The sequence below is a fragment of the Pollachius pollachius genome (assembly GCF_949987615.1).
Source record: "Pollachius pollachius genome assembly, chromosome: 7".
Lineage (NCBI taxonomy): Eukaryota > Metazoa > Chordata > Actinopteri > Gadiformes > Gadidae > Pollachius > Pollachius pollachius.
Window position 1 is genome coordinate 2661008 of NC_136940.1, and position 25557 is coordinate 2686564.

At 53.7% G+C, this 25557-nt stretch overlaps 2 protein-coding genes across 3 annotated transcripts; both read left to right on the forward strand.

Moving 5' to 3' along the window:
• Positions 1–453: 453 nt before the first annotated feature.
• On the forward strand, positions 454–25095 carry crb1 (crumbs cell polarity complex component 1; the record flags this gene model as incomplete). Its single annotated transcript, XM_079739293.1, has 15 exons — positions 454–538; positions 4183–4419; positions 5170–5365; positions 5525–5649; positions 5850–6032; positions 8374–8918; positions 9033–9459; positions 12055–12621; positions 13702–13866; positions 14997–15265; positions 15359–16065; positions 17557–17601; positions 17993–18118; positions 19717–19843; positions 24731–25095. The coding sequence occupies 15 exons, from the start codon at positions 454–456 to the stop codon at positions 24947–24949; spliced, it is 4023 nt and encodes a 1340-aa protein (XP_079595419.1). The 3' UTR covers positions 24950–25095.
• Positions 22496–24710, forward strand: LOC307078151 (uncharacterized protein). 2 transcript variants are annotated; one of them, XM_079739786.1, is made up of 3 exons: positions 22496–22685; positions 22978–23018; positions 23886–24710. In XM_079739786.1, exons 1-3 carry the CDS (start codon positions 22601–22603, stop codon positions 24129–24131), a joined length of 372 nt encoding a protein of 123 aa, XP_079595912.1. In that variant the 5' UTR covers positions 22496–22600; the 3' UTR covers positions 24132–24710. The 2 variants fall into 2 exon arrangements, with proteins under 2 accessions (XP_079595912.1, XP_079595913.1); XM_079739787.1 differs by lacking the exons at positions 22496–22685; positions 22978–23018 and adding an exon at positions 23035–23254.
• Positions 25096–25557: the final 462 nt, after the last annotated feature.

The window sequence follows — 25557 nt, forward strand, 5'->3', positions numbered from 1 at the left end:
TTCTAATTGTTTGAGCAGGATTGAGCAACAAATGGAGATGGTTGATGTCAGGGTATAGGTATGCTACTTATAGCATATAGGTATGCTAAAAGTATACCCTGCCTATCCTACTTGGATGCACTGTTATGGATTTTTAATTATGTTATGTGCATTAGGGAGATGTTATAAAGCAGAATCTGTTAAGTTCCTTGATGTAGGGGAGCCCCAGTGTTTCCCATTTATTGAAACTGCTGGGGTCAGTTGAGATGTTTGATAAGAGAAAGGAAAGAGAAAAATGTATTGGAAGAGTTTTAACAGACCTTGCTTCTTTTCCTCTTAATGTTTCCCAAAAGATGGGCCCTCAAATATAATTCATTGGGCCTCCGAAAAAATAGAAACGGCCCTGCATAAAATATGTATGTCCGTGCGTGTTCATGTGGGCGTTCATTGCTAATTTCAGTCGGTCGTGTTACGATGAACATTTGCCACTCGGTGTCCATCAGCCAGCTGCTTCCAATCATCGCGGGATCACTTGACGCGCCGCTGAAGTGCGCATCAAGTGATGCCGCGATGGTTCGGGGGCCCGAAAGGGGCCGAGGGGAACTCAAGGGAGAGTGCGGCTGACGACAGTCGGTCCCCAGCGATGCTGCAGGCAGTCCACTGACAGCATCCTCTGCCTCGTCTGGAGATGAGCAGCATGTGTCCCTGGTCGCGACGATGGATTTTACGCGTGGTTGTTATTTAGAAGTACTTTTATGCTTCGTTTACGTTGTGGATCTTCTTGGGACAGGTGGTAAGCTACTTTTTCCGCTATTCTTCATTTTTCGACCCGTTTTAGACTTTTCGTATTGATTGCTAACTTTTTTGTGGACAGCACTTGTCCACTAACCCTAACCAATAACTTACTTATTTTCTCATCAGTATGCTGCAATGTTTCATTGTGTTTTATTTTAGTTCCCTTCATTTTACAATCGCAAAGTTTGTGGTTTTATAGCATTAAAATTAATATGGTGTCGTTTTACAGTTAAATCCTTTATTTCGGCCTATGCAAAATGACGTGTTTCATGCCTTTACTGTACACATCATATCTTTAACATTGATATTTTATTTCCAAAAGGGAAATCTCGGTTTCTTTTCATAATACGCTATGGTCCACCGTCTTATATTCATCCCGCGGCTGCTCGCAGTGGTAATAGGCCGTCGTTCATCATGGCCTTGCTCTGAATTTCAATTAGCGGAGCGGGATGACATCATTGCTTGTATTGCGGTGACTAAGTGGACGTTTTCTAAAGATATCTATAGCATGAAAAGACATGGGTAACAATAGGGGTTGATCGTGTTTCTCCCATGGGCGGTGGGTGGGCGTTGGAGGTCAGAGGGGAATGGCTGGCTCTGCAGTCAAATGGATAAGGCTAGACGCACATATGACTTGACTGTGTTATCACCCCCTACACACACGCCATTGGTCAGAGTGTAGTTGACACGTCAGGGGGCGCCGCATGTACCATTCTACGGCTCGCAGATAGGACCCTAACAGAGGCTGTGCTTCTCATTTACATATGAAAGAACCCTTACAAACTGTGTCTGTGTGTGTGTGTGTGTGTGTGTGCATGTAGCGCACGTGTGTGTGCTTCTTTGTGTGTGGTCTGATAGTGTGCATGTATGTGTGCTTGTGTGTGTGTGTGTGTGTGTGTGTGTGTGTGTGTGTGTGTGTGTGTGTGTGTGTGTGTGTGTGTGTGTGTGTGTGTGTGTGTGCGCGCGTGTGTGTGTGTGTGAGCGTGAGTGGGTGTTCAAGTGCATGTGTGCAGGTGTGTGCGTGCGTGCCTGTGTGTGTGTGGTCTGTGTGTGTGTGTGCGCGCGTGTGTGTGTGTGGGATGTGCGGCTTGCCAGAGCTCAGGCAGGCAGGCAGCCTGCTTCTGGGTTCCAGAAGGACCCATCTGTCTGCAACAGGCCAGAGTGGAGGTCATCTTGTTTCATTAACATGAATTCCCCCGCTCATTTCTATGCTTAGCTATTCGGCATACATCTATTAAGATACCCACGTGCCATACATAGTAGGGTCATACATACTGTAAGCTTAGAGCTCATGTCCATTCATGAGACCAAAAACCAGAGTTGGATTGGCTTCTAGAGTAAACCTTGGAATCCTCTGTCTCACCTTTGAGCTACTGGAATGGCCATATAGTCCGAGCCCTATTGACACTGTAAGGATCCAGCCCTGTGCCTTCCACCCCCTCTGAGTCACTGCTAGAGCAGGATAGTCCAAGTCTAGACGTCTGCACTCTGCTGTTTCAGAGAGCCGCCAGCCTGTCTGGGAAATGGACTGACCTTCGTGATAAGGAGGAGGAGGATGAGCAGGATGGTGAAGGCTATGTGATTGCCCTCTTCAGGATCTTCAGAGTCTGATTGCATCCTTGAATCAAACATCGGGTGCTTCTCACAGAGCGTTGACAATGAGAAAGGAAATGAGTTGGATGGGCTCCTCGCTTAAAGCAAAGAAACTGAGAAAGAAAATAAAATTAGCATAATTTCATCATTGAAAACGTATTTATGATTAAAATAAAGCACAAATATGATACATATTCTCACTCTTTTTTGCGGCCCGCTCCAGGAGCAGCACAGTTTCCGAGCAGAGCTGGAGTCGGCCTCTTGTCTTGCGACGTCCTCCTCCAACTCGTCACGCAACGCCCTCAGCCTCTCATCCGTTCCATTGGTCCTGTCTGGGTGGGGTGTCATGGCAACCTGTAGCAACATGCGGTTGTTTGATAGCCCTCTCTGTTCGTTATCTCGTTGTGTGTGTTGTTGAGCTGAACAGCCCATTAGGCCCAGACCGTTAGAGATGGTTTCAATTGGGTCCCGTCGTTCTCTCCCAGTTGTGTTTCCCGTTTCTATAAAGATTGTCTGGTCCTTGTTTTTATTAATTTGATTAATCTGAAGTAAAATCCATCTGACGAAAGTTTGCAACTCTGTTATTATTTAACATTTAAAATAAAAGCTTCATCAAGATAGTGCATTTTATCGTTGAGAGTGCACACATGCAGCATGTCATCAGTAGGGTATTTGCAGTGAAAGGCTGGACGTCTCTTTGATTTCCCCCTTTGAAAGCGATCTGAAACAGCAGCAGTCTGTCAAGGGCCGCTGCTGTTGGAATGAACATCGTCAGTCGGTCGGGGCTTAGTGGAAGCGTGCCGAGCCTCTCATTAGCATGGGCGGCGTGCTCTGACTGAAACAAGAGGCAGACCCACGGCCCCAGGCCCAGCGGGCTTCGCACACACCCCGCTGATTGCTGGAGCTGTGGGCGTAAAGGAATACACCCCCCAAAATAACCGACTCCTGTCGAGGGCCATCGCCATGGCGATGGACGGAATGCAGATGGTGGGATGGAGAATGGGTTACCGGGGGGAAACGGTGCCAAGGTGCTTTGTGAGGCCCAGTGTCCACCACGACGAGAAGCAGAGAGAAATGCATCAAAGATGATGACAGGGATTCCTCCCAGACCCCATCACCATACACAGACTGAGCATCTGTTAGAGTTCAACATGAGGAGCCAGACGCAGAACCAGAGACAGGTGGAGGTTAAACCAAAAAAATACAGAAGGACTTTTGCAGAGAAAACTAAAGACATAACATATGCTGCAAAAATGTTATTGGCTGACTGGGATTGACTAAAAACTAAGCTCAACAAAACCCCTAACCCTAACCCTTACTGACAGGGCAGGGAAGAAAAACAAACATGCTGACAGTAAATCACATTAAAAACAGTTTCAACACAGAAGCCAAGCCCAAGGCTAGGATACACATGTGGAAGGAATACACTGAAACTATGGACCTGAAAATTGAGGAAATCTGGTGAAGGAAACAAAACGACATGTAGAAAAACAAGGCTAATCATTTTTTTTGCCACTTCTCCTAGCTATCTTTGTTGTGTACGGGGAATGGGTTCACCTAGTCATTGTTAAGGCCTTGGCACTTGGTTCTATGAACATCCTTACTGCACCGACAGAGATATATTGTTGTTTCTCTTTCTTCGGACAAATGTACGCTTTAGATAAAAGCGTCTGCTAAATACCCTAAATGTAAATGTAAATGTTATGTTCACCCCTTCAGATCCCTTCAAAGATAACTCGGTAACTTTGTATCGTTGTGGAGTGAGTAAGCGCGTGTTGTCGTCTAACACGGAACCACGCCCTTGTCTGCCCTTAGCCACGCCCCCTGGAAGGCTGCCAATCACAGCGGACCCCTGCTCGTCGGACCCGTGCCAGAACCGCGCGCTGTGCCGTAGCCGCGCTAACGGGTTTTCCTGCTTCTGCGTGCCGGGCTTCCAGGGACGGCGCTGCCAGATCGACGTCAACGAGTGCGTCTCCACGCCCTGCCTCAACGGCGCCACCTGCGAGGACCGGGTGGGCCGCTTCACCTGCCACTGCCCCCCGGGGTTCACAGGTGAGTCACCTGGACCGCACCTGCCCGTCAGTCCCACGGGGAGGGTCTCCGCCCTGAGGGAGAGTTCCTCTGGGCTCGTAGCGTTTTAGCGATGTTTGAAGGGTTGTGATTTCCTGATTGATGTTTTAATGATTGCCATCAGATTAATCGAATGTTTCGATCGATTTCATTTGCGAGAGGTGGTTTCATTTGCACGAGTCTTCAGAAATGAAGGACTCTTCCTTGTCGTTTCTTATGTGTTTTAACTGTTTCACAAAAGAAGAAAAAACTGTGTCAAAGTTATTGAGAGTTGACAGAGTAAATCATTTTTGTAAAGCGATTCAGATTCAATTTATATTCTTTAGTGCTGCAGAGAGGAATCCTGTGTGTTGAAGTGCACTTTAGACATGCTGTTATTGTACTCCTATTTTAATAGAGCACTCTGCCCTAGAAGATCACAGCCAGACACATGAAAGACCCCCGCTATCACAGAAACACACACCCACACCCACGCAAACGCACACACGCACACAACCACACACACACACGCACGGACACACGCAAACGCACACACGCACACACACACAAACAGAAACAAACACACTCACACGGACACACTCACACGGGACACACACACACACACACAAACACACACACACACACACAGGCCCCCACCACAGAGGACCCAGAGAAGGTCTGAAGGACGGGCCCACCTACCCAATCTGCCCCCCTCCATCTGTTCCTCTTCTTCTGCTGCTTTAATCTCCGCAGGGAGCACCTGCCAGCTGCAGATTGACAAGTGCCAATCACAGCCGTGCCTGAACGGGGGCGGTTGCCATGACACCAACCAGAGCTTCGCGTGCACCTGCCCACCCGGTTTCCACGGAGACCGCTGCGAAAACAACGAGTGCCAGAGTGGGCCGTGCCAGGACGGGGGTCCGTGTTTAGAGGGGTTGAGTGTAGACGGGTGAGTGGACAAGGAGCTATTACTGAGCTGCTCAAGATCCCTACACACTACATCATCTTATTCTGTTCTCCTTTGGAAATAGGCCCTCTTAAGAGCTAGAAGTAAACAACCAACCCGTTTTTTTGTACGTTGTAATACGGCGTTACAACCGCTTTCTAGGTATGGCTGTGTCTGCAATGGCCAGAACTGTGAACCGCCTGCGCCGCCATGCAAGTCCGAACCGTGCTTCAACAGCGCCCCCTGTCAGGACAATGGGAGCAACTACACCTGCAAATGCTGGCCAGGTAGTTTAAAATGACAATCCGTCTGCACACGCTCCCTCCACTAATGTACAATGCACTGGCAGTCTTGCACATGTAATGCACACACACACACACACACACACACACACACACACACACACACACAAACACACACGCATACTCACAAATAAATGAATAAAATAAATAAAATAAATGAAATATAATTCTGATTCCCCCCCCAGGGTTCAGCGGGCCCCAGTGTGAGCGAGACATCGGGGAGTGCTCCACGGGCCCCTGCCTGAACGGGGGCCGCTGCGTGGAGCGCTCCTGGCAGGCCCTGTACGGCAGCGAGGCCCTGCTGCTGGGCCCCTACAGCCCTCAGACCGCCCAGGGGTTCCTCTGCAGCTGTCCCCCGGGAACCACAGGTACCCCAGGAGCCAGGGAGGGGCCAGGGTTTGGGAAATTAGTGAGGTCCGGGGGGGGGGGGCTTCAGATGAAGGGGTTCATTTCTGTTGGGGGGGCGTGGCTTCAGTTGGGGGTTCAGTTCTGTTGGGGGGAGGCTTCAGGTGTAGGGGTTCAGTTCTGTTGGGGGGAGGCTTCAGGTGTAGGGGTTCAGTTCTGTTGGGGGGGAGGCTTCAGGTGTAGGGGTTCAGTTCTGTTGGGGGGGCGTGGCTTCAGGTGTAGGGGTTCAGTTCTGTTGGGGGGGAGGCTTCAGGTGTAGGGGTTCAGTTCTGTTGGGGGGGAGGCTTCAGTTGGGGGTTCAGTTCTGTTGGGGGGGAGGCTTCAGTTGGGGGTTCAGTTCTGTTGGGGGGGGAGGCTTCAGGTGTAGGGGTTCATTTCTGTTGGGGGGGAGGCTTCAGGTGTAGGGGTTCAGTTCTGTTGGGGGGGAGGCTTCAGGTGTAGGGGTTCAGTTCTGTTGGGGGGAGGCTTCAGGTGTAGGGGTTCAGTTCTGTTGGGGGGAGGCTTCAGGTGTAGGGGTTCAGTTCTGTTGGGGGGAGGCTTCAGGTGTAGGGGTTCAGTTCTGTTGGGGGGAGGCTTCAGGTGTAGGGGTTCAGTTCTGTTGGGGGGAGGCTTCAGGTGTAGGGGTTCAGTTCTGTTGGGGGGAGGCTTCAGGTGTAGGGGTTCAGTTCTGTTGGGGGGAGGCTTCAGGTGTAGGGGTTCAGTTCTGTTGGGGGGGAGGCTTCAGGTGTAGGGGTTCAGTTCTGTTGGGGGGAGGCTTCAGGTGTAGGGGTTCAGTTCTGTTGGGGGGAGGCTTCAGGTGTAGGGGTTCAGTTCTGTTGGGGGGAGGCTTCAGGTGTAGGGGTTCAGTTCTGTTGGGTGGGGGGGTTGTGGTCGGCTCACACACACACCAACAGATGTCACACACGGCGGACACGAAGTAACAAGTCTCAGCTGAATTAAGCATTTACTCATCTCAGAGAAGTTCTGAACTGCTGATTTCACCTACATTATTTTTACAAATTCTTTACATCTCTCCAAAAACGACCAACCTCGGTGACCTCATAGCGTGCTACAGGCGTAACAGGAAGTGCACACGAACCACCCACAATGAGGGAAGGGTGTTCACAGGTGCAGCAGTATGGTTACGATGATGATTACCTGTTTGAGTGGACACCGGTTGTGTATAAACCAGCGTACGTATTCATACAGCTCACACATCGAGCGGCAAAATCATCTTATTCACGGCCGGCCTCGACCTGTATCGACGAAAGAGGGCTTTTGTTTAGTTTGGTTTTTACACATACACCTGTGATGTAGATTGTGCGTTACACAAGATTTGTGTATCCCCCCCCTACACACACACACACACACACACACACACACACACACACACACACTAACACACACTCCTGCTGTCAAGGTGGCTAAATAGCATTAGCCTAATCCCCCGGATCTGCCCGGGCTGCTGACCGTAACCCCCTCAGTGTTTCAGCCGGCCGCAGACAGGCACGCTAGGAACGAGGCTCGTTCTGCCGCTCACACAGCCAGCGAGCGCGTTCTCCACGGGATCCACCTTACCGCACGCTGAGCAGAGGGGGTTAGGGGTTCCTCTAGAGCCGCCCACGTCGGCGGTCCAGTTATGGTTCAACTAGAGCCCGACGGAGCGGAGGGGGTTAGGGTTCCTCTAGAGACATGCGCGGGGAAGGTGTTACGGTAAATCCACAGCCCGGCTCAGAGGTCGTGTTATTGTTCACCCAGAGCCACGCTCGGAGAGGTTACGTCCTGGTTCTTCTAGACTCTGGCTCTGGATTCTGGAGCCACGCTCGGAGGTCATGCTCTGGTTGATCTAGATCCACACATGGTGGTGGTCCTGGTGGAAGCCGTACCTGCATGATGTGGAGACTCACCTGGTGGGTCTGGGGAGTTCTGCTGCTGGGGACAGGTAAGGCGCGGAGAGACGGAACGTCGATGTGCGTGACGATAGCTAGCCGGGCTTTCTCACGCCTGGCGTCTGTAGTCCGCAGACACGTTCCTGTGCCGTAGGAGTTGTGTTTGTGGTTTAGAGAACTGCGACCCCAAGGCGGTCCTTTGTACCTGGCTTCGTGTATCGCCTTACCCCAGCTATCTTTGTTGTAAACGGGGAACGAGTTAACCTAGCGATTGTTGATTGTGTTGGCACTTGGTTCTATGAGCATCCTTACTGTACCGACAGCCATATATTGTTGGTTCTTACTGTGAGTCACTTTGGAGGGCTAGTTCGCTGGTGTTATCTGTCGTCTTCACCAGCCAATCTCCCTCCTCCATGATGAACCCCTTCTCTCCCAGGCTCCCTGTGCCAGGAGCTGGTGGACGAGTGCGCCAGCGCCCCCTGCCAGCACGGAGGCGGCTGTGAGCCCAGCGCGGGGGGCTACACGTGCCTGTGCCCCTCGCGGAGCCAGGGCGGCGTCCTCTACGGCGGGAAGGACTGCGCCGTGCCGCTGACGGGCTGCGACGGCCACCAGTGCCAGAACGGCGGCGGCTGCTGGCCCCTCCTCCACGACGACGGCAACACCCACGGCTACTCCTGCTCCTGCCCCCCCGGCCTCGCGGGGGCCCTGTGCCAGACCCCCACCGCCTTCTCCTTCCAGCTCAGCGGTGGCCACCTGCGGCTGCAGAGCCCGCCGGCGCCGGCGCCAGACGGCCAGGCCTATTGCAACGTCACCCTGAGCTTCCGCACCGCGCTGCCCGGGGCCGTGCTCTTCCAGCGGGGCGGCGGCGGGGACGGCGGGGACGGAGGGGGCGGCCTCCTGCTGGGCCTGGAGCTCCGGGGGGGACGGCCACGCCTCACCCTGAGGGAGGGGCCCTCGGTCGGGTCTCAGGAGGAGGAGGAGGTGGAGGAGGAGGACTGGGAGGAGGAGGACTGGGAGGAGGAGGAGGAGGAGGAAGGGGAGGAGGACGAGGAGAGCCAGACCCTGGAGCTGGGGCGGTCCGTGGCGGACGGGGAGTGGCACTCGGTGGAGGTGCTGCTGAGGAACGGGACCCTGGGCCTGGCGCTGCTGGGGGAGGCGGGGGACTGTCGGGGGGGCGGGGAGGGGGACTGCCGGGCCTCGGCAGCCCTCCGGAGCTCCCTGTCGGGGCTGCCGTCCCCCCTGGAGAACACCTTCGTGGGGGGGCCGCCGGGCGGTCCCGCGGGCACGCGGCGGCGGCGGCGGCCGGCGTTCGTGGGCTGCATGCGGGACGTGCTGGTGGACGGCCAGCTGGTGGTGCCGGAGGCGTGGCTGGGAGACTCCGCCCTCAACGTGACGGCGGGCTGCAGCCACCGGGACCGCTGCCTGGACGCGCCCTGCCTCCACGGGGGGCGCTGCCTCAACCTGTGGCAGGCCCTCCGCTGCCGCTGCCCCCGGCCGTACCAGGGGCCCGACTGTGGAGAGGGTACGTTCAACCCCCCCCCCCCCCGGAGGGAGAGACGCCTGATACGCTGAGCAGCCAACACCAGGCCAAACAGCACAGAAACAGATAGGATAGAGTGGGCACGCCCAGCCAAACAGCACAGAAACAGATAGGATAGAGTGGGCACGCCCAGCCAAACAGCACAGAAACAGATAGGATAGAGTGGGCACGCCCAGCCAAACAGCACAGAAACAGATAGGATAGAGTGGGCACGCCCAGCCAAACAGCACAGAAACAGATAGGATAGAGTGGGCACGCCCAGCCAAACAGCACAGAAACAGATAGGATAGAGTGGGCACGCCCAGCCAAACAGATGGAGGGATACAGCACAGAAACAGATGGAATAGAGTGAGGAATACAGCATAGAAACAGATAGAATAGAGTGAGAAATACAGCACCGAAACAGAGCGAATACAGTGGGCACACCCAGCCAAACAGCACAGAAATAAATAGAATAGAGTGAGGATACAGCACAGAAACAGATAGAAAAGAGTGAGGATACAGCATAGAAACAGGTAGAATAGAGTGAGGATACAGCATGGAAACAGATAGAATAGACTGAGGAATACAGCACAGAACCAGATGGAATAGACTGAGGAATACAGCACAGAAACAGATAGAATAGAGTGTGAACACCCAGCGAAAACAGAATAGAGTAAGGTTAGTTCTGAAAAAGAAAAGTTTGGGAAAGGATTGAAATGTGCAGCCAAAGTCCCTTCACTCTGGAACACCGATCAAACCTCTATGTGATAGTATGGATCGAGCAGGAAGTGGGAAGACGCCATGGGTCAGTGAGTATCAAGCAGGTCATTTAACTCTCCTTGGATCATGTGTGACTCGAAGCTGGCTGGAGGGCAAGCGAGGCCAGCAAGTTTAGAGGAAGGAGGAAGGAGAGAGAGCGATAAGGAGAGAGTGACAGATCCTCTTATCCAAATGGATTAGTGCTGGGAGAGATTCTGTGGTAGAAGGAGATGGCACATATTACCCATGTTAGCACACTTTGCCAAACTGTAGAATAGGTGAGCATGTAAAGGAAAATAGGGAGTATTGAGGATCACCATTTAAGTTTTCTTGGTATGTAATGCTACCTAAAGCCTCCTGATTCTGTCAGAGAGGATTTGATAACAATGACTTTGCTGGAGAGTCATACAACCTACACTCACCCCTTGATCCTCTGGCCGGTGGAAGGAGTGACGATTTGGCAAACAGACACACACGTAATGTCATTAAACACGCACACACGCATCGTGAGATTACACAACCGAGGCTTTCGTTATCTCGTTCTGGAACTCCTTATCAACAAATGCAACGTCTCGTTTCCTCTGTATCTGGGATCTGTTCTAGTGGAGCTACAGGTGAATGTGGTGATGCTGGAGACAGACAGACAGACAGACACGCGCACGCACGCACACACACACGCACACACACACACAGGGCAGCTGGCTGATCTCAATGCCTGCTCCTTTCTTCATTCTTTCCTCTCTATATTCACAATCACATTACCTGATGTGTCTAGATTATAGTTAATGCGTCCGTTGGGCTGACAGATGCTGTTCAGTTTCTAATTAGCTTTCACTGTTTCTTTCCTCCTAAAACACATTTCTTTCCGTACAAAATAATCCTGACATCATCATTCTATATCACAGAACATCACATGCGCTTACTCCATCTCCTATGGGACAGGGAGGCCGCCATCTTGTCCTCCTCTGTGCGTAGCGTTCTGGTCTCTGAAGCTAACCCCCGTCTGCCCCCCCTCCTCCTCCTCCTCCCCCTCCCCTCCTCCTCCTCCTCCTCCTCCTGCTCCTCCTCCTCCCCCCCTCCTCCCCCCCCCCTCTCCCCCCTCCCCCTCCTCCTCCTCCTCCTCCCCCCTCCTCCTCCTCCCCCTACCCCTCCTTCTCCTCCTCCTCCCCCCCTCCTCCCCCTACCCCTCCTCCTCCTCCGCCTCCTCTTCCTCCTTCTCCTCCTCCTCCTCCCCCCCTCCTCCTCCCCCTCCTCCTCCCCCCTCCTCCTCCTCCTCCTCCTGCTCCCCCTCCTCCTCCTCCGCCTCCTCTTCCTCCTTCTCCTCCTCCCCTCCCCTCCTCCTCCTCCCCCCCTCCTCCTCCTCCTCCTCCTCCTCCTCCTCCCCCTTCTCCTCCTCCTCCTCCTCCTTCTCCTCCTCCTCCTCCTGCTCCTCCTCCTCCCCCCCTCCTCCCCCCCTCCCCCTCCTCCTTCTCCTCCTCCTCCTCCTGCCCCTCCTCCTCCTCCTCCCCCTCCTCCTCCCCTCCTCCCCCTCCTCCCCCCCCCTCCTCCTCCTCCTCCCCTCCCCTCCTCCTCCTCCCCCTCCTCCTCCTCCCCCTTCTCCTCCTCCTCCTCCTCCTCCTCCTCCTCCCCCTTCTCCTCCTCCTCCTCCTCCTTCTCCTCCTCCTCCTCCTGCTCCTCCTCCTCCCCCCCTCCTCCCCCCCTCCCCCTCCTCCTTCTCCTCCTCCTCCTCCTGCCCCTCCTCCTCCTCCTCCCCCTCCTCCTCCCCTCCTCCCCCTCCTCCCCCCCCCTCCTCCTCCTCCTCCCCTCCCCTCCTCCTCCTCCCCCTCCTCCCTACAGAGCTCTCCCCGGCCCGCTTCGGGGGCGGCGACTCCCTGAGCTCCGCCCTGTTCTCCGTCACGGACCCCCTCGGCCCGGACCTCGCCGTCTCGCTCTTCCTGCGGACGCGGCGCCCCACGGGGCTCCTGCTGGCCGTCGCCCCCGGCGACGGGAGCGACGGGGGCCCGTACCTGCGCATGTGGCTGGAGGGCGGAAAGGTCACAGTTCAGGTCAACGGCTCGGAGCGGCTGGAGTCCCGGGGCGCGCTCAGCGACGGGGAGCGCCGCTTTGTGAGCGTGGAGGTGGGCGGGGCGAGGGGCGGAGTCAGGCTGTTCGTGGGGGAGGAGCAGCAGGGCCACGCCCCCCAGGCGAGGCCCCTGGACGTCCGGGCGGGGGACCGGGTCTCCGTAGGGGGGCTGCAGGAGGAGGGGCCGGGGTCGGCGTTTAAGGGCTGCGTGCAGGACCTGAGGATCAACGGCAGGAGGCTGCGGTTCTCCAGCATCGGGGGGGCCTCAGTGAGGCCCTTCCCCCTGGAGGCCATGGTCAACGTGAGCGAGGGCTGCACCGGAGACGACGCCTGCCTGGTGAGTGGAGACCCACAGAGCTTCTGGGACCCCTTCTAGACTAGAGGAACGCTTTCCGAGCTTCCTACTGGAGCTCAAAGTGCAGCCCGGTTAGAGCTCCTTAAAACCTTTCCAGACCAGAGAGACGTCTTCTGGAGCTTCGACCTGATGCCCCCTCAGAGATCCCTAAAACCCTTCCAGGTGTTTTAAAAAGCCTTCTGGTGCTTCAACCTGATGCCCTCCCAGAGCTCTTTAGAACCCTTCTAGACTAGAGGAACGCCTTGTGGAGCTTAGACCTCCACCCAGATCTACGCTAAAACCCTTCCAGAGCTTTCTTGAAGGAACAATGACTCTGGTTCAACCCTTGCAGGGAAAACTGTCTTGCAAGGGAAAGACAACGTTCCCTGGGGGGTGCGGCGCAGTAACGCACTTGATAGATGACGTATGCAGCGCAGCCAAAGGGCGTTCAGGAGGCTAAGTGGTTGTCTGTTTTATTCACGGCAGCGTGGGAGCGTTTAACCCCTGGGGAGCGGGTCCCAAGCTGTTGCCTTTAAACAGCACGTTTCTGTTATGCGTTGTTACACATGCACCTTTCTGGTGGCCGGCCAGGTAGCATGACAGATGGCCGGGGGGTCACTCGGAGGGCTGCCCTCACAGCAGGAGGTTCCTGGGGGCTGTCCCTTCCCCAGAGGCCGTGTCACAGGTCAGGGGTCGGAGCTGGGGTTTTAAAAATCCATGTTTGAGGATAGCAAAATCTTAAATAGATGCTGTTGTACTCTTTTTTTTTATTTGCTATAATTAAGGATGATTGCTAAGGTTCGTAGCTTTGGTGCGGTGGATACTTTCTTGCACCTATTAAAACCTTAAAAACGTCAAACTTTAAGGCATTTTCTTTACAAAATCTCCAAAAAAATTAGTGCAATGTCGAGATGATCAAGAACGAGCAGGACTAATCGTAAGATGAGCGCAATGGATTCCTTCTCACATCTCTTTAAACCTTAAAAACCTAACCTGACTTTAAGACCTTTTCTCGGAAAAAGACGAGACATTTCCACAAATGGTGTCTCCCCTCCAATAACCCTCTGTTCCTCCCCTGTGGCTCCAGGGCGCCCCTGTCTGAACGGAGGCCAGTGTCTCACCCTGTGGGACCACTTCACCTGCACCTGCCCCTCCCACACAGCAGGGCGGCGCTGTGAGGAGGTCCGCTGGTGTGAGGCGGACCCCTGCCCCGCGGGCGCAGTGTGCCACCCTCTCCACCAGGGGTTCGAGTGTAAGTCCTCAGGGAGGGAAGCCCCAGCGTTCCCTACGGACGCTCGTCATCAGGGAGCCAGACCCTGGGGGATTCGGTCAATCATTCAGCTAAGAAAATGGGAATAAAATAAAGATGGTGTAAACGACACATTTACAAAGTTAAGGAGATTTAGGAAAGATTTAGGGAATAATTAAGTAAGAATTCCAGGATAAACCTAACAATTGTGAGTGCTTGGCATTTGGTTCAATGAACATCCTTACTGTACCGACAGAGGTATATTCAGAGTATTATGTTTTCAACAAGCGTAAAACAGCATGCATAAAAAAAGCATAAGAGTCATTGAGCCAGAATAAATGAACTATAAAGAGTTAGAACTAGGAACAATCAAGGAAAGTTATACCTGGGGGGACAGGTAGGGGCAGGCTAGGGCCGTAGTGGGCGTGCTGGGTGTTCGACTCCCACCTGGACGCCAATGGTTCTGTCTTGTACTGTGTAAACATGTGATGCAACAACATCCATGCTTCCTGTATACAGCCGGACTAAACCTGCTCCTGCCATATGCTCTCCCCTGGACCCCGGCCAGATTAGTCCCTTTAAAACAGAGATTAGGGATGGTTTGCATCGCTGCCTGCTGGCCAGAGAGGGCAAGTCAGCCCCGGAGATTACCAGACCATCCATATTCCACATTCCACAGTTACATTACACCTGTGAGTGAGCGTCCTCACGTTGTGTCCCCGCAGGGCCTTCACCTTCAGCCTGCAGTGGATTTAGAAATGGACTTACAATAAGTCCATTTGTCAGAAGAAAGAGAAACAACAATATGTGGCTGTCGGTACAGTAAGGATGTTCCCAGAACCAAATGCCGAGCGCTAACTATCACTAGGTTAACCCATTCCCCGTAGACAACACGGATGAATAGGAGAAGATGCCGCACAATGCGAAGTTATATCTTTAAGTGCCAGGGCGTACCACTTCAACAAGTGTGTACATTAAGTGACAGGGAGTACAACACACAACAACTGCTTAAGAGTGGAGTTTTCAGGGGAGTCAGGGAGGAGGAGGGTGGGGGGAGGCTAAGTAACCCTGAACCAGTGACTCTGGTTCTGGAGTCTCTTGCTGAAGCTTGTGAGTGACTCCCCCCCCCCCAGGCCTCTCCAACGTGACCCTGCTGAACGACAGCAGCATCCTGTCCTACCGGGGGCGCGGCCTCCTGTCTCGGGACGTCGCCAGCCTGACCCTGAGCCTACGCACCCGGCGCCGCCATGCCGCCCTGCTGCACGCCGAGAGAGGCTCCGCCTTCATCACCCTCTCCCTCCAGGACGGGCGTCTCTGCATGGAGCTGCAGAGCCACGCCGGAGGGGGGGAGGAGGAGGAGGAGGGGGAGGAGAAGGAGGAGGAGGAGGAGGAGGAGGAAGGGGTGGAGGAGAAGGAGGAGGAGAAGAAGGAGCAGGAGAAGGAGGAGGAAGGGGTGGAGGAGAAGAAGGAGGAAGGGGTGGAGGAGGAGGAGGAGGAGCTGTCCACGGTCAGCCTGACGAGCCGGCGGCTGGTGAGCGACGGGGAGTGGCACAGCGTGCACCTCTTCATGGCGGCCCCCTGGTCCCGGCGGTCCCGCTGGACCCTGGTCCTGGACGAGGACCTGGAGGGGGCCAGCACCTCGGCCGCGCCGGGGGGCGGCAACCTCAACTTCCTGCGGCGGGGCGTGGACATCTTCCTGGGGGGGCTGGGCCCCGGCGTGGGCTGGGGGCTGGTGGGCTGCCTGGGCCCCGTGGAGCTGGGGGGCGTGGCCCTGCCCTACTTCGGCCCCGCCCAGCTGGGCGTCCCGCGGCCGCAGGCGGAGCGCTTCGAGCTGACGTCGGCGCCCCCGGCCGGCGGGGGGTGCGGGGGCGGGGCCGTGTGCGAGCCCGACCCCTGCCTGAACGGGGGCCGGTGCCGGGACCTCTTCAACCTGCACCTCTGCGAGTGCCTCGAGGGCTGGGCCGGGCGGCGCTGCGGCGTGCCCGTCGACACCTGCGCCTCGGGGCCCTGTCTCCACGGCAACTGCAGCGTGGCGGGCCCCGGGTACGAGTGCGCGTGCCACGTGGGCTTCGCCGGGCCGGACTGCGGGGAGGAGGCGGACGTCTGCCAGGGCCACCTGTGCGGCCACGGGGCCACCTGCCTGCACGGCCCCGGACGCTACGCCTGCCTGTGTGCCGAGAACTACACGGGGCCCCTCTGCAAGTAAGGCCCTGCGGGGCGGGGGGGGACGCAAGGGACACCGCCAATAGTGTAACGTGTGCGTGGAGAAGAATCCGTCTCAACCAGGTTGTTCGCGACGCGCCTTTCGTCGCTTCTCGCCGCTGGTTTTTTCGTGCGGAGAATTTGCCTCTAGACGCGACGTTGCATCGATGACCTCAACTGTTAAGATTCACGTTCTAAGCTTAACAGTGTGTTAGTTCTAGGGTTAGATATTGACGTTAGGCTCCGCCAGGTCCGAAATGGTCAGCTTCTGCGATAGCCGCCGTGGGCGAGAGCGGGTGATGTCAGCACGACCAACTGAAAATATACGAAGCGGTGTGTAAATGAAGTGTAAATGATATCGAAAATCTGTTTAGATATAGGGTTACACCCAAGTGTGTTGATTTGTTGAAGTGTTCGAATGAAGTTTAACAAAAAAAACAGCAAGTTGCAACGCTGAAGTGTCAGCTGACACGACTGACAGGACTAGACGACATGCAGCGCGCCAGACTCGAGTAGACGATGTTCTCCACATTTCAATAGGTGCGTTTAAAACAGAAGCCAGTCCTCAGCACCAACGAGACGTATTGACATTAACCACCGGGTGACGGCGTCAGAAACAACCCCGACACAACCACGACAGCGCCTGATTTCAGAGGCGCCTTGCGTCTTCAAAAGCGCGCCGCGCTACACACTTTTCTGTTAAAGTCGCGAAAAAAACGCCTTTGAAAAGAAAACACAAACAAAACAGCGAGGGGAGAGAAACACAACCCCGCGGTTCGCACAGCGGAGAGAGAGAGAGAGAGAGAGAGAGAGAGAGAGAGAGAGAGAGAGAGAGAGAGAGAGAGAGAGAGAGAGAGAGAGAGAGAGAGAGAGAGAGAGAGAGAGAGAGAGAGAGAGAGAGAGCGCGTTAAAACCACAAAGCGCGGCCCTGCTCCGTAAGCACTTTCCCACGTCCTCCCGTCAGCCGCCCCGGCGCCTCAGAAGCCAGTGAGACTCGCAGTTCTGCTGTCTGTGGAACAATGGGAGCACTGAAGAACCGGTTCAGAGCAGCTAGTGCCTCTCCTCCGCCGCCGCCTGCCTGTCATCTGCCGTTAGCCTTGTAGCCACACTAGGGGAATCCCCCTCAACCATTTATGCATCCCCATAAACACACAAACACACACGGTCACACACACACGTTCACTGCTATAGCTCTTTCTTGTGCAGGAAAACACAAAACATTGAGTGCTCGCTCTCCACAAAGGCTACACACACACACACACACACACACACACACAGCTTTTCAGAACCAACTCGCTCAGCAAGCAACTGGATCAATCGCACAGCTCTCCTTTCATTGCCAACATCTTTGCAACCAACAGAGAAAATGTTTTGTTGTTGTTTCGTCTCTTCCCCTGTATCTCAACCTCAGCATCTCTTCTTCTCCCCCATCTCTCGCTCTATCTCCCTCTCTCTCTCCCTCTCTCTCTCTTCGCCTCTGTTCCCCTCTAGTGAACGAGTTGAAGAGATACCGTGGTACATTGTTGTCAGAAATATGTAAGTACTTTTGTTTTCGTGTTCCAACTTTGTTCAGTGCTGCGTGTTTGTCTCCCAGTCAGTACGCGCATCGCACACTCAACAAAACGCTCTCTGCTCTCAGAGTTAAAGAGTTGCCGTTTTTATTTAAAGCCTGGAACGAAACGCGGCCCATGTCTCGTCTGTGTGTGTGTGATGTGATCGTCCCTGTAGCATTAAGAGCAGCCGGAGATCTTTAGAGCCTTTGTTGTAGACACACACACATACACACAAACGTACACATGTACACGCTTGATGCCCACACACACACACACACAGACACACCTTGTCCACCTTCCCTCAGACCTGTATCAAGTCATCTGTATGCGTGCTTGATGCCTAGGGGGGGTGTTGTGAATTTGCCATCTGCCAGACGGCCCCCCAAGCTCCCCGTGTCCATTTGCGGCGACGACACCCGGAACTACACCTGCTTCAACGGGGGCAACTGCACCGAGCGCCAGCTGTCCTGCGACTGCCGGCCTGGCTTCATTGGACACCGGTGAGACGCCGCCCCCCCCCCCCCCACGTCCCCACATCACCACCCGTACCACCCCCACACACCCCGCCCGCGATGGCTGACACCGAAGGGGGGGGTCTGAGACTCTGAGAGGAGCGGAGGTTGATTTATGTCTTTGGCTTGCAGGGATTCCGAGTTGCTTATTTGCATGTTTGCAGGTCGCGGGATACAGAGACACTTTGCGGCCCTACTTGAAAAGACGCCAGTCAGCAAGTGTACACAACTTGGTCGGCAGGTTTCACTGGCGAGGGATGGGGTGGAGGCGAAGTAGACCAGGGTTGGAGTTTCACCCCAATTCAGACAAAGTTCCAAGAGTCGCTGAGCTCCATAATTGGTTGCCTGTTGAAAGTGAACACAATTCAATGCAATATTTCAAAGCATATCTGGTTATCTAACCATTTAATCACATTCATAAGAGCTGGGTTGGCATGGAAATGAATAAGATCAATAAAAAGGGAAGAAACTAGGGGAACTATAAAGGTTCATTGTGTTGGACTATAAGCTGAATTGCGGACTGATCTCTCGAGCACCAAGACGCAAGAAAGAAGACTTTTTTGTTATCTGGATGTCCACAACAAAAATGCTCCAAATGTTCTACTGTGCCTTCATTGAAAGTGTTTTAACCTTCCGAAGCATCGGTTGGTCTGGCAGTGCTACTGAAGCACCAGAACAAGACAGAAACACTGAAACAAAAGCCAGTAAACTCTTAGCAACGCGACCAAGGATAAAAGGCATCTATAGAAGCAGAGCAGGGAATCAGGAGAGGACGGTGGGAGAGTTAACACATGCCCTGGCCTCCTGCTTTGAACTGGTGCCATCTGGCCCCTTCTGGTGTCTAAGAATAGATCCAGCTTCTGGCTCGTACCACAAGCCCTTAAGTTCTTAGAGGGGTGGGGCACCTTATCCCTCTGCACTGGGACCAGTGCCTCCTGGATCAAGGAGGGGGAGAGCAACTGGGAGGGGGGGGGCGGAGAGACACCGCTCGTCTTAGTAGGTCGAACCTCTCTTTTGTACACCAGACTCACTCGAGGGATGTGTGCGTGTGTGTGTGTGTGTGTGTGTGTGTGTGTGTGTGTGTGTGTGTGTGTGTGTGTCTGGGTTCCTTTGTGGCATGATGAAATGCCTCGTGGTTAAATGGTGAATGGACTCTGTGTTTATTCAGCACTTTTCTAACCAGTGGCGACTCAAAGTGCTGAACAATATTGCCTCACATGCACACATCCACACACCGGCTGCGGTGTCAACCATGCAAGGCGACAGCCAGCTCGTCGGGAGCAGTCAGGGTGAGGTGTTTTTCCCCATGGGGACTGATTAAGAATCCCTCTGTCAGTCTCAGAACAAGTAAAGTGCAAAAGACGTGGTAATGGGACGATGGAGGGAATGAAACTGGGCCACAGTATGAGTCTTTACCCATCTCTGTAGGCATTGAATGTACAGAAATCCATAATATAACAGTCATACAATGGTCTATCCATCTATATATCTGCCATTATACCTATTCCAATCTAACAATGTCTCTCTCTCACCTCTCACTTTCCCGTCTCTCTCTCTCCCCCCCCCCCCCCCCCTCCCCCTCCAAGGTGTGAGCAGGAGGTGGACGAGTGTAAGTCCAACCCCTGTCTGAACGGGGGCTACTGCCGCAACCTGATCAACAAGTTTTCGTGCGTGTGCGACATGAGCTTCACGGGGGAAGTTTGCCAGACGGACGTAAGCGACCTTTACTTTTACGTAGCCGTGCTGCTGTGGCAGAACCTCTTCCAGCTGCTCTCCTACCTCATCCTGCGGCTGGACGAGGACGAGCCCGAGGTGGACTGGGGGGCGGAAGAGTGACACCACCCCCCGGGTCTGGGACTGGGGTCTGGGGGTGTGAGTGTGTGTGTGTGTGTGTGTGTGTGTGTGTGTGTGTGTGTGTCTGGGTCTGGGTCTGGCTGTGCGTATGCGTATGTGTGTGTCTGTGTGTGTGTATGCGTCTGAGTGTGTGTGCACAGCGTGTGTGTGTGTGTGTGTGTGTGTGTGTGTGTGTCTATCTGTGGGAGTGTGTGTGTCTGGTCTGGGTCTGGATGTACGCATGTGTATGTGTCTGTGTGTGTGTGTGCACAGCATGTTTGTGTGTGTGTGTTTGTCTGTGAGAGTGTGTGTGTGTGTGTCTCTGTGCTACGTTTTAATCCAGATACATAATCACTAGATCACTTTAAGTGTAAAAACTAAGATAGTGTTTCAGTGTTTAGTTCAGAGCTTTGACGGTGCCTTAAAATGACTCCTTGTCTTTACCTTAGGATAATTAATAATGTGTTTGTTGGTAATCTATGGAGGCCAATAGGTCATAGCTTCACACTAGTAGAGTAGGAAAGCTGGCTGGGATCTAATATAAGTATACATCTAATGTACATCTACATACATTATTACATCTGATATAAGCATATCTGTCAACGATTACCTCGATATGGATAATATCATTAACGAATGTGAAAAGGCATTCACTTTTGTCAAAAGAGGGAATTTTAAGAAACAATCCTGCACAAATATTCAGTTTCACCTTAAAACACATCCCACTATTACAAAAACCAAAGTCCCAGAGCTCCTATCATCATATGATCACAACAGCTATATAAGTATCATATATTAACCAGCTGATACAAATGAACAATTCATGCTATAAAAACACAGCTACAGGAACATAGCACTAGAAAACAAAATCAAATGACAGTTTTGCATTTGCACAGATTAGAAAATGAGTTCAAAGGATGTATTTTATATGTATGCCAAAGGTATGTTCTTTGGTGACAGTGTCACTGTACTAGGGTAGTAATGGATTCATTTGTCGGAGACATCACGTATATAACCTGTTTGTTAGTGAACAGGCTGACATTAGAGTAAACAAAAAACTAACTAAGAGTTGTGATTGATTGAGGTCACTATTGGGGCTGATTGGCTGATGGTAGTGGTAAGTTTGGGCCTTGTGTCTGATGGTCTGACTGTCAGAAGATTGTATTTAAGAGCTAAAGATATCTTTAATATGCCTGTGTTTGTTGTGAGGGGTTTGCTTTGACTCTTTAAATCCATGTCCAAAGAGAGTTAATGAAAGAAGCGTGTTTGAATGCCGTCCCATTCTTCTTCATTCGTCTTACATGTCTGTCTGTGATTTCTGTTTGTGTAGCAGTAAGACAGATGTCTCCAGCATGTCATCTGTTTGTATTTGTCTGTCAGTTATTGTGTGTTTCACTTTCATGTCCTCTCATTCATTCTGTCTTCAGCTTAGTGTCATTGACTGTATTTCTTGTTTTCGAATAAAACAGAAAAAAAAAAAAAACTTTCTCAGCATCTTTGATCTGTCATCTCGTCTCTGTTGGTCTCTGTTGTCAATCATGATTTGTTTCCCCCAAACACTCCCTTGTCATGTCATTGCTTCATACTGTTGTGTACCCATTAAAGAATCAACTGACATTCGTCACATGCCAACCAAACAAGAATGATTGAACTACAACTAAGATGTGCCAATTGTCCTTGGGGCAATGTCTGTACGTGTGTGTGTGTGTTTGTATGTGTGTGTGTGGCCGTGTATGCGCATGTGTGTGCCTGTGTTTGTGCGTTTGCATGTCTGCATCTGTGCGTGCTTGTGCATGTGTGCCAGTGTGTCTGTGTGTGCGTATCTGTGTGTGCGTGTGCATGCGTGTGCAGGTGTGTGTACGTGTGATTGCGTGCGCTCGTCCCTGTGTGCGTGTATGAGCGGCGTGTGCAGCTTCAGGTGGCGTGCGGCGGGCCAAACATAGCAGCTTAATCTCCTTAACAAGACGGAGGGAAGGTGTGACTCCCGGAATAATCCGACGCTCTCCGGCACACTCAAAGGAGACAAGTTTGCCACCCCTTGATTCGGGCCTTCTGCCTGCGTGAGTGTCTCAGTGATCGGTGGCTCAAACAGTGGGACCAGGGGGGGGGGGGGGCAGGAAGTGGTTTGTCAGCGTCTGTGCTGAGGCGGCCATCCTTTGAGGGGAGAGAGAGGAGAGGAGACTTCTGCTTCGCCAGCGGAAAAAGAGAAGGGAAAAAAAGATGGCATCACAGAGCGATCTGCTGCTTCAGCAGAGAGCTGGTGGCATTCACATGGGTTTGGGGAATCTTATGAGGGCAGCTTATCCCACACACACACACACACACACACACACACACACACACACGCACAAGCACAAACACACACACACATATAGGTGTCCTGTACCAGCACAAACACAGAGACACACACACACCTATACCTGCAGAGAAATAGACACAAACACCCATGAAAACACACACACACACACACAAACAAACACACACGGTACATAATGTACGACAGCAGAGGCAAACTCTCTCTGCGGTGGCTGTTGTCTGTGTGTGTGTGTGTGTGTGTGTGTGTGTGTGTGAGGGGGGGTGGTACCGTAGAGACTGGTTAGCGCGCAGCATCGCTGTCTCCCCGGCGGGGGGTGAGGGATGGCGGGGCCTGGCTGGAGGCTGTGCGGCGCGGCTGGTGTCACCGCCACCCTGACAGCAGCTAGCTCCCACGTTAGCCTGACAGGTAGGCACTCCTTAGCTTCTCTCTCCGCGGGAGTCAGAGGAGAGGAGGGAGATGTGCTGGCGACAGCAGACTACCTGGGTTTTTTCTTGGCTTTTTTTTTTCCCGCCGCCTTCCTCCATTCTGGGATTTGCTTCCGTCGACTTTTCTGCCTGGGTTTTGTAATTCTTGATCTTTACTTGCTCGTACCCTGTGTGTTCAACTCAACTAACTTATGTATTGTATAGTGTTATGATAAGACGATCTAAAGGCGAGTTTGCATTACGTGGATGGTTGTGTTGGTTCTGTTCTACAGCCCAGAGCCTCACCACCGTGACACCGAGCCACCTCGCTGACGTAAGTTACCGTCCCCCTCCCCGACCGACACCGGTGACCGTGACAACCGCCTCCTCGTCCCTACTGAATCAGCGGGGGGTTGGACATTGCATGTTCAGATCAGCAGTGGGTGATTCTGGGTGGTCGTTGATGGTCGGGGAGCCTTGATGGTGATTGGTGCGTCTGCCGCGTGTGTTGTGGGTCAGACCTGCTTCAGGGTGACCCCTGGCTCTGGGACTACAGGCCCGGTAGTAAAAGTGAGTATCCCCTGCGTGGGGCGTTGCATCGGGTGTTACATCGGGCGTGACATCAGGTGTTACATCGGGCGTTACATCAGGTGTTACATCGGGCATTACATCAGGTGTTACATCAGGTGTTACGCATGGTGTTACATCAGGTGTTACACCAGGTGTTACGTATGGTGATACATCAGGTGTAACATCGGGTTTTAAATCAGGTGTTACGTATGGTGTTACATCAGGTGTTACATCAGGTGTTACATCAGGTGTTACATCAGGTGTTTCATCAGGTGTTTCATCAGGTGTTAAACGGGTGTTTCATCAGGTGTTAAACGGGTGTTAAATCCAGCTGGAAGCATGTTGGTGTGAGGCGTGTCGGTAGCATGTTCTTGGCGTGTCAGTAGCATGTTCTTGGTGTGTCGGTAGCGTGTTCTTGGCGACGTCGGTAGCCTGTTCTTGGCGTGTCGGTAGCGTGTTCTTGGCGTGTCGGTAGCGTGTTCTTGGCGTGTCGGTAGCGTGTTCTTGGCGTGTCGGTAGCGTGTTCTTGGCGACGTCGGTAGCGTGTTCTTGGCGTGTCGGTAGCGTGTTCTTGGCGTGTCAGCAGCGTGTCCTAGGCGTGACGGAGGTTCTCCGCCCCCTCCCCTCTCAGACGGAGCACGCCCCCCGCGGCTCGCGGTTGGCGGCCGTGCTGGCGCCCTGTCTGGTTGTCTTGGCGACCGTGCTGCTGGTGGCGCTGGGGTTGGCGCTGTCCCGGCTCCGCGGGTGGCGGCGGGCGGGCGGAGGTTTCACGCCACGGCGCCTGGAGGAGGGCGGGGCTTCTTCCTCTTCTTCTTCTGCGGTGCCGGGAGACGTAGCGCTGCGCACGCTGGCCGCGCGGGCGGAGCGGCTGGTTTGACGGAGGCGGAGCCACGGGACGCAGCGCACACCAGTGTGTGTCTGTGTGTGTGTCTGAGTCTGTGTGTGTCTGTGTCTGTGTCTGTGTTTGTGCGTGTGTGTGTGCGTGTCTGCATTTGTATCTATTTGTGTGTGTGTGTCTGAGTCTGTGTGTGTCTGTGTCCCTGTGTGTATGTTTGTGCGTGTGTGTGTGTGCATTTCTGCATTTGTATCTATTTGTGTGTGTGTGTGTATTTATGTGTGTGTGTGTGTGTGTGGTTTGTGTGTGTGGAGAGTGAACGAGAGAGCGAGGAAGGAGAAAAAGCTGCTTATAAATAAAGACCTGTGCAGTTTTAAGACCCTCGGTCGTATGAACCCCTTGACTTCAGACCGCGACCTTCCTCCTCTGAACATCTCTCTCTCTGCCTCCCCCGTTTCTCTATGCCTCCCCCCTTTCCCTTCCCCCATCTCTCCCCCCCTTTTCTCCCTCCCCGTCCCTCTCTCCTTCCCCTTCTCCACCCCCCCTCTCCTCCTCCCTCCCATCCCTCTCCCTCCCTCTCTCTACTCCTTCCTCCCTCCCTCCCTCTTCCCCCCCCATCCCTCTCCCTCCCCCCTCTCCAGCTGACCTCTGCGGCTCTGTCCTCCTCCCTCCTGCTCCCGGTGACCCTGCTCTCGGTGCTCCTGCTGCTGGTGGTGGTCTGCTCCGCCGTGGGCCTGGTGGTGGCCCTCAGCCGGAGGGCCACGCACGGGGCCTACAGCCCCAGCCGGCAGGAGAAGGAGGGCTCCCGTGTGGAGATGTGGAACATCACCCAGCCGCCGCCCATGGAGAGACTCATCTGAGGGGCCGCATGCACGCCAAACGCATACCACACGACGGGGCCCTCAACATGATTAAGGATGGGGCCCTCAACATGATGATTAAGGATGGGGCCCTCAACGTGATGATTAAGGATGGGGCCCTCAACATGATGTTTAAGGATGGGGCCCTCAACATGATGTTTAAGGATGGGGCCCTCAACATGATGATTAAGAATTGGGCCCTCAACATGATGATTAAGAATGGGGCCCTCAACAAGATGATTAAGAATGGGGCCCTCAACATGATGATTGTGGATGAGGCCCTCCACATTATGATTAAGAATGGGGCCCTCAACATGATGATGATGAAGGGTGGGGCCCTAAACAGGATGAATAATGATAGGGCCCTCAACATGATGTTTCAGGACTGGGCCCTCAACATGATAATGATGAAGGGTGGGGCCACTCATCCATGGCTGATTTGGGAACTATTTGAAGTTGGACAGGTCTGCAGCCTCGGTCGGAGCGAACTCACGGTGGACATGTGGTCGAAAGGCGTGTTGGAGTGAAAGACGCAAATCCTTGTCGGAACGACTCCAGATTCAGCCAAACATGTTCGATTTCATCTGCGCTAGTGTTCGGTTGATCGG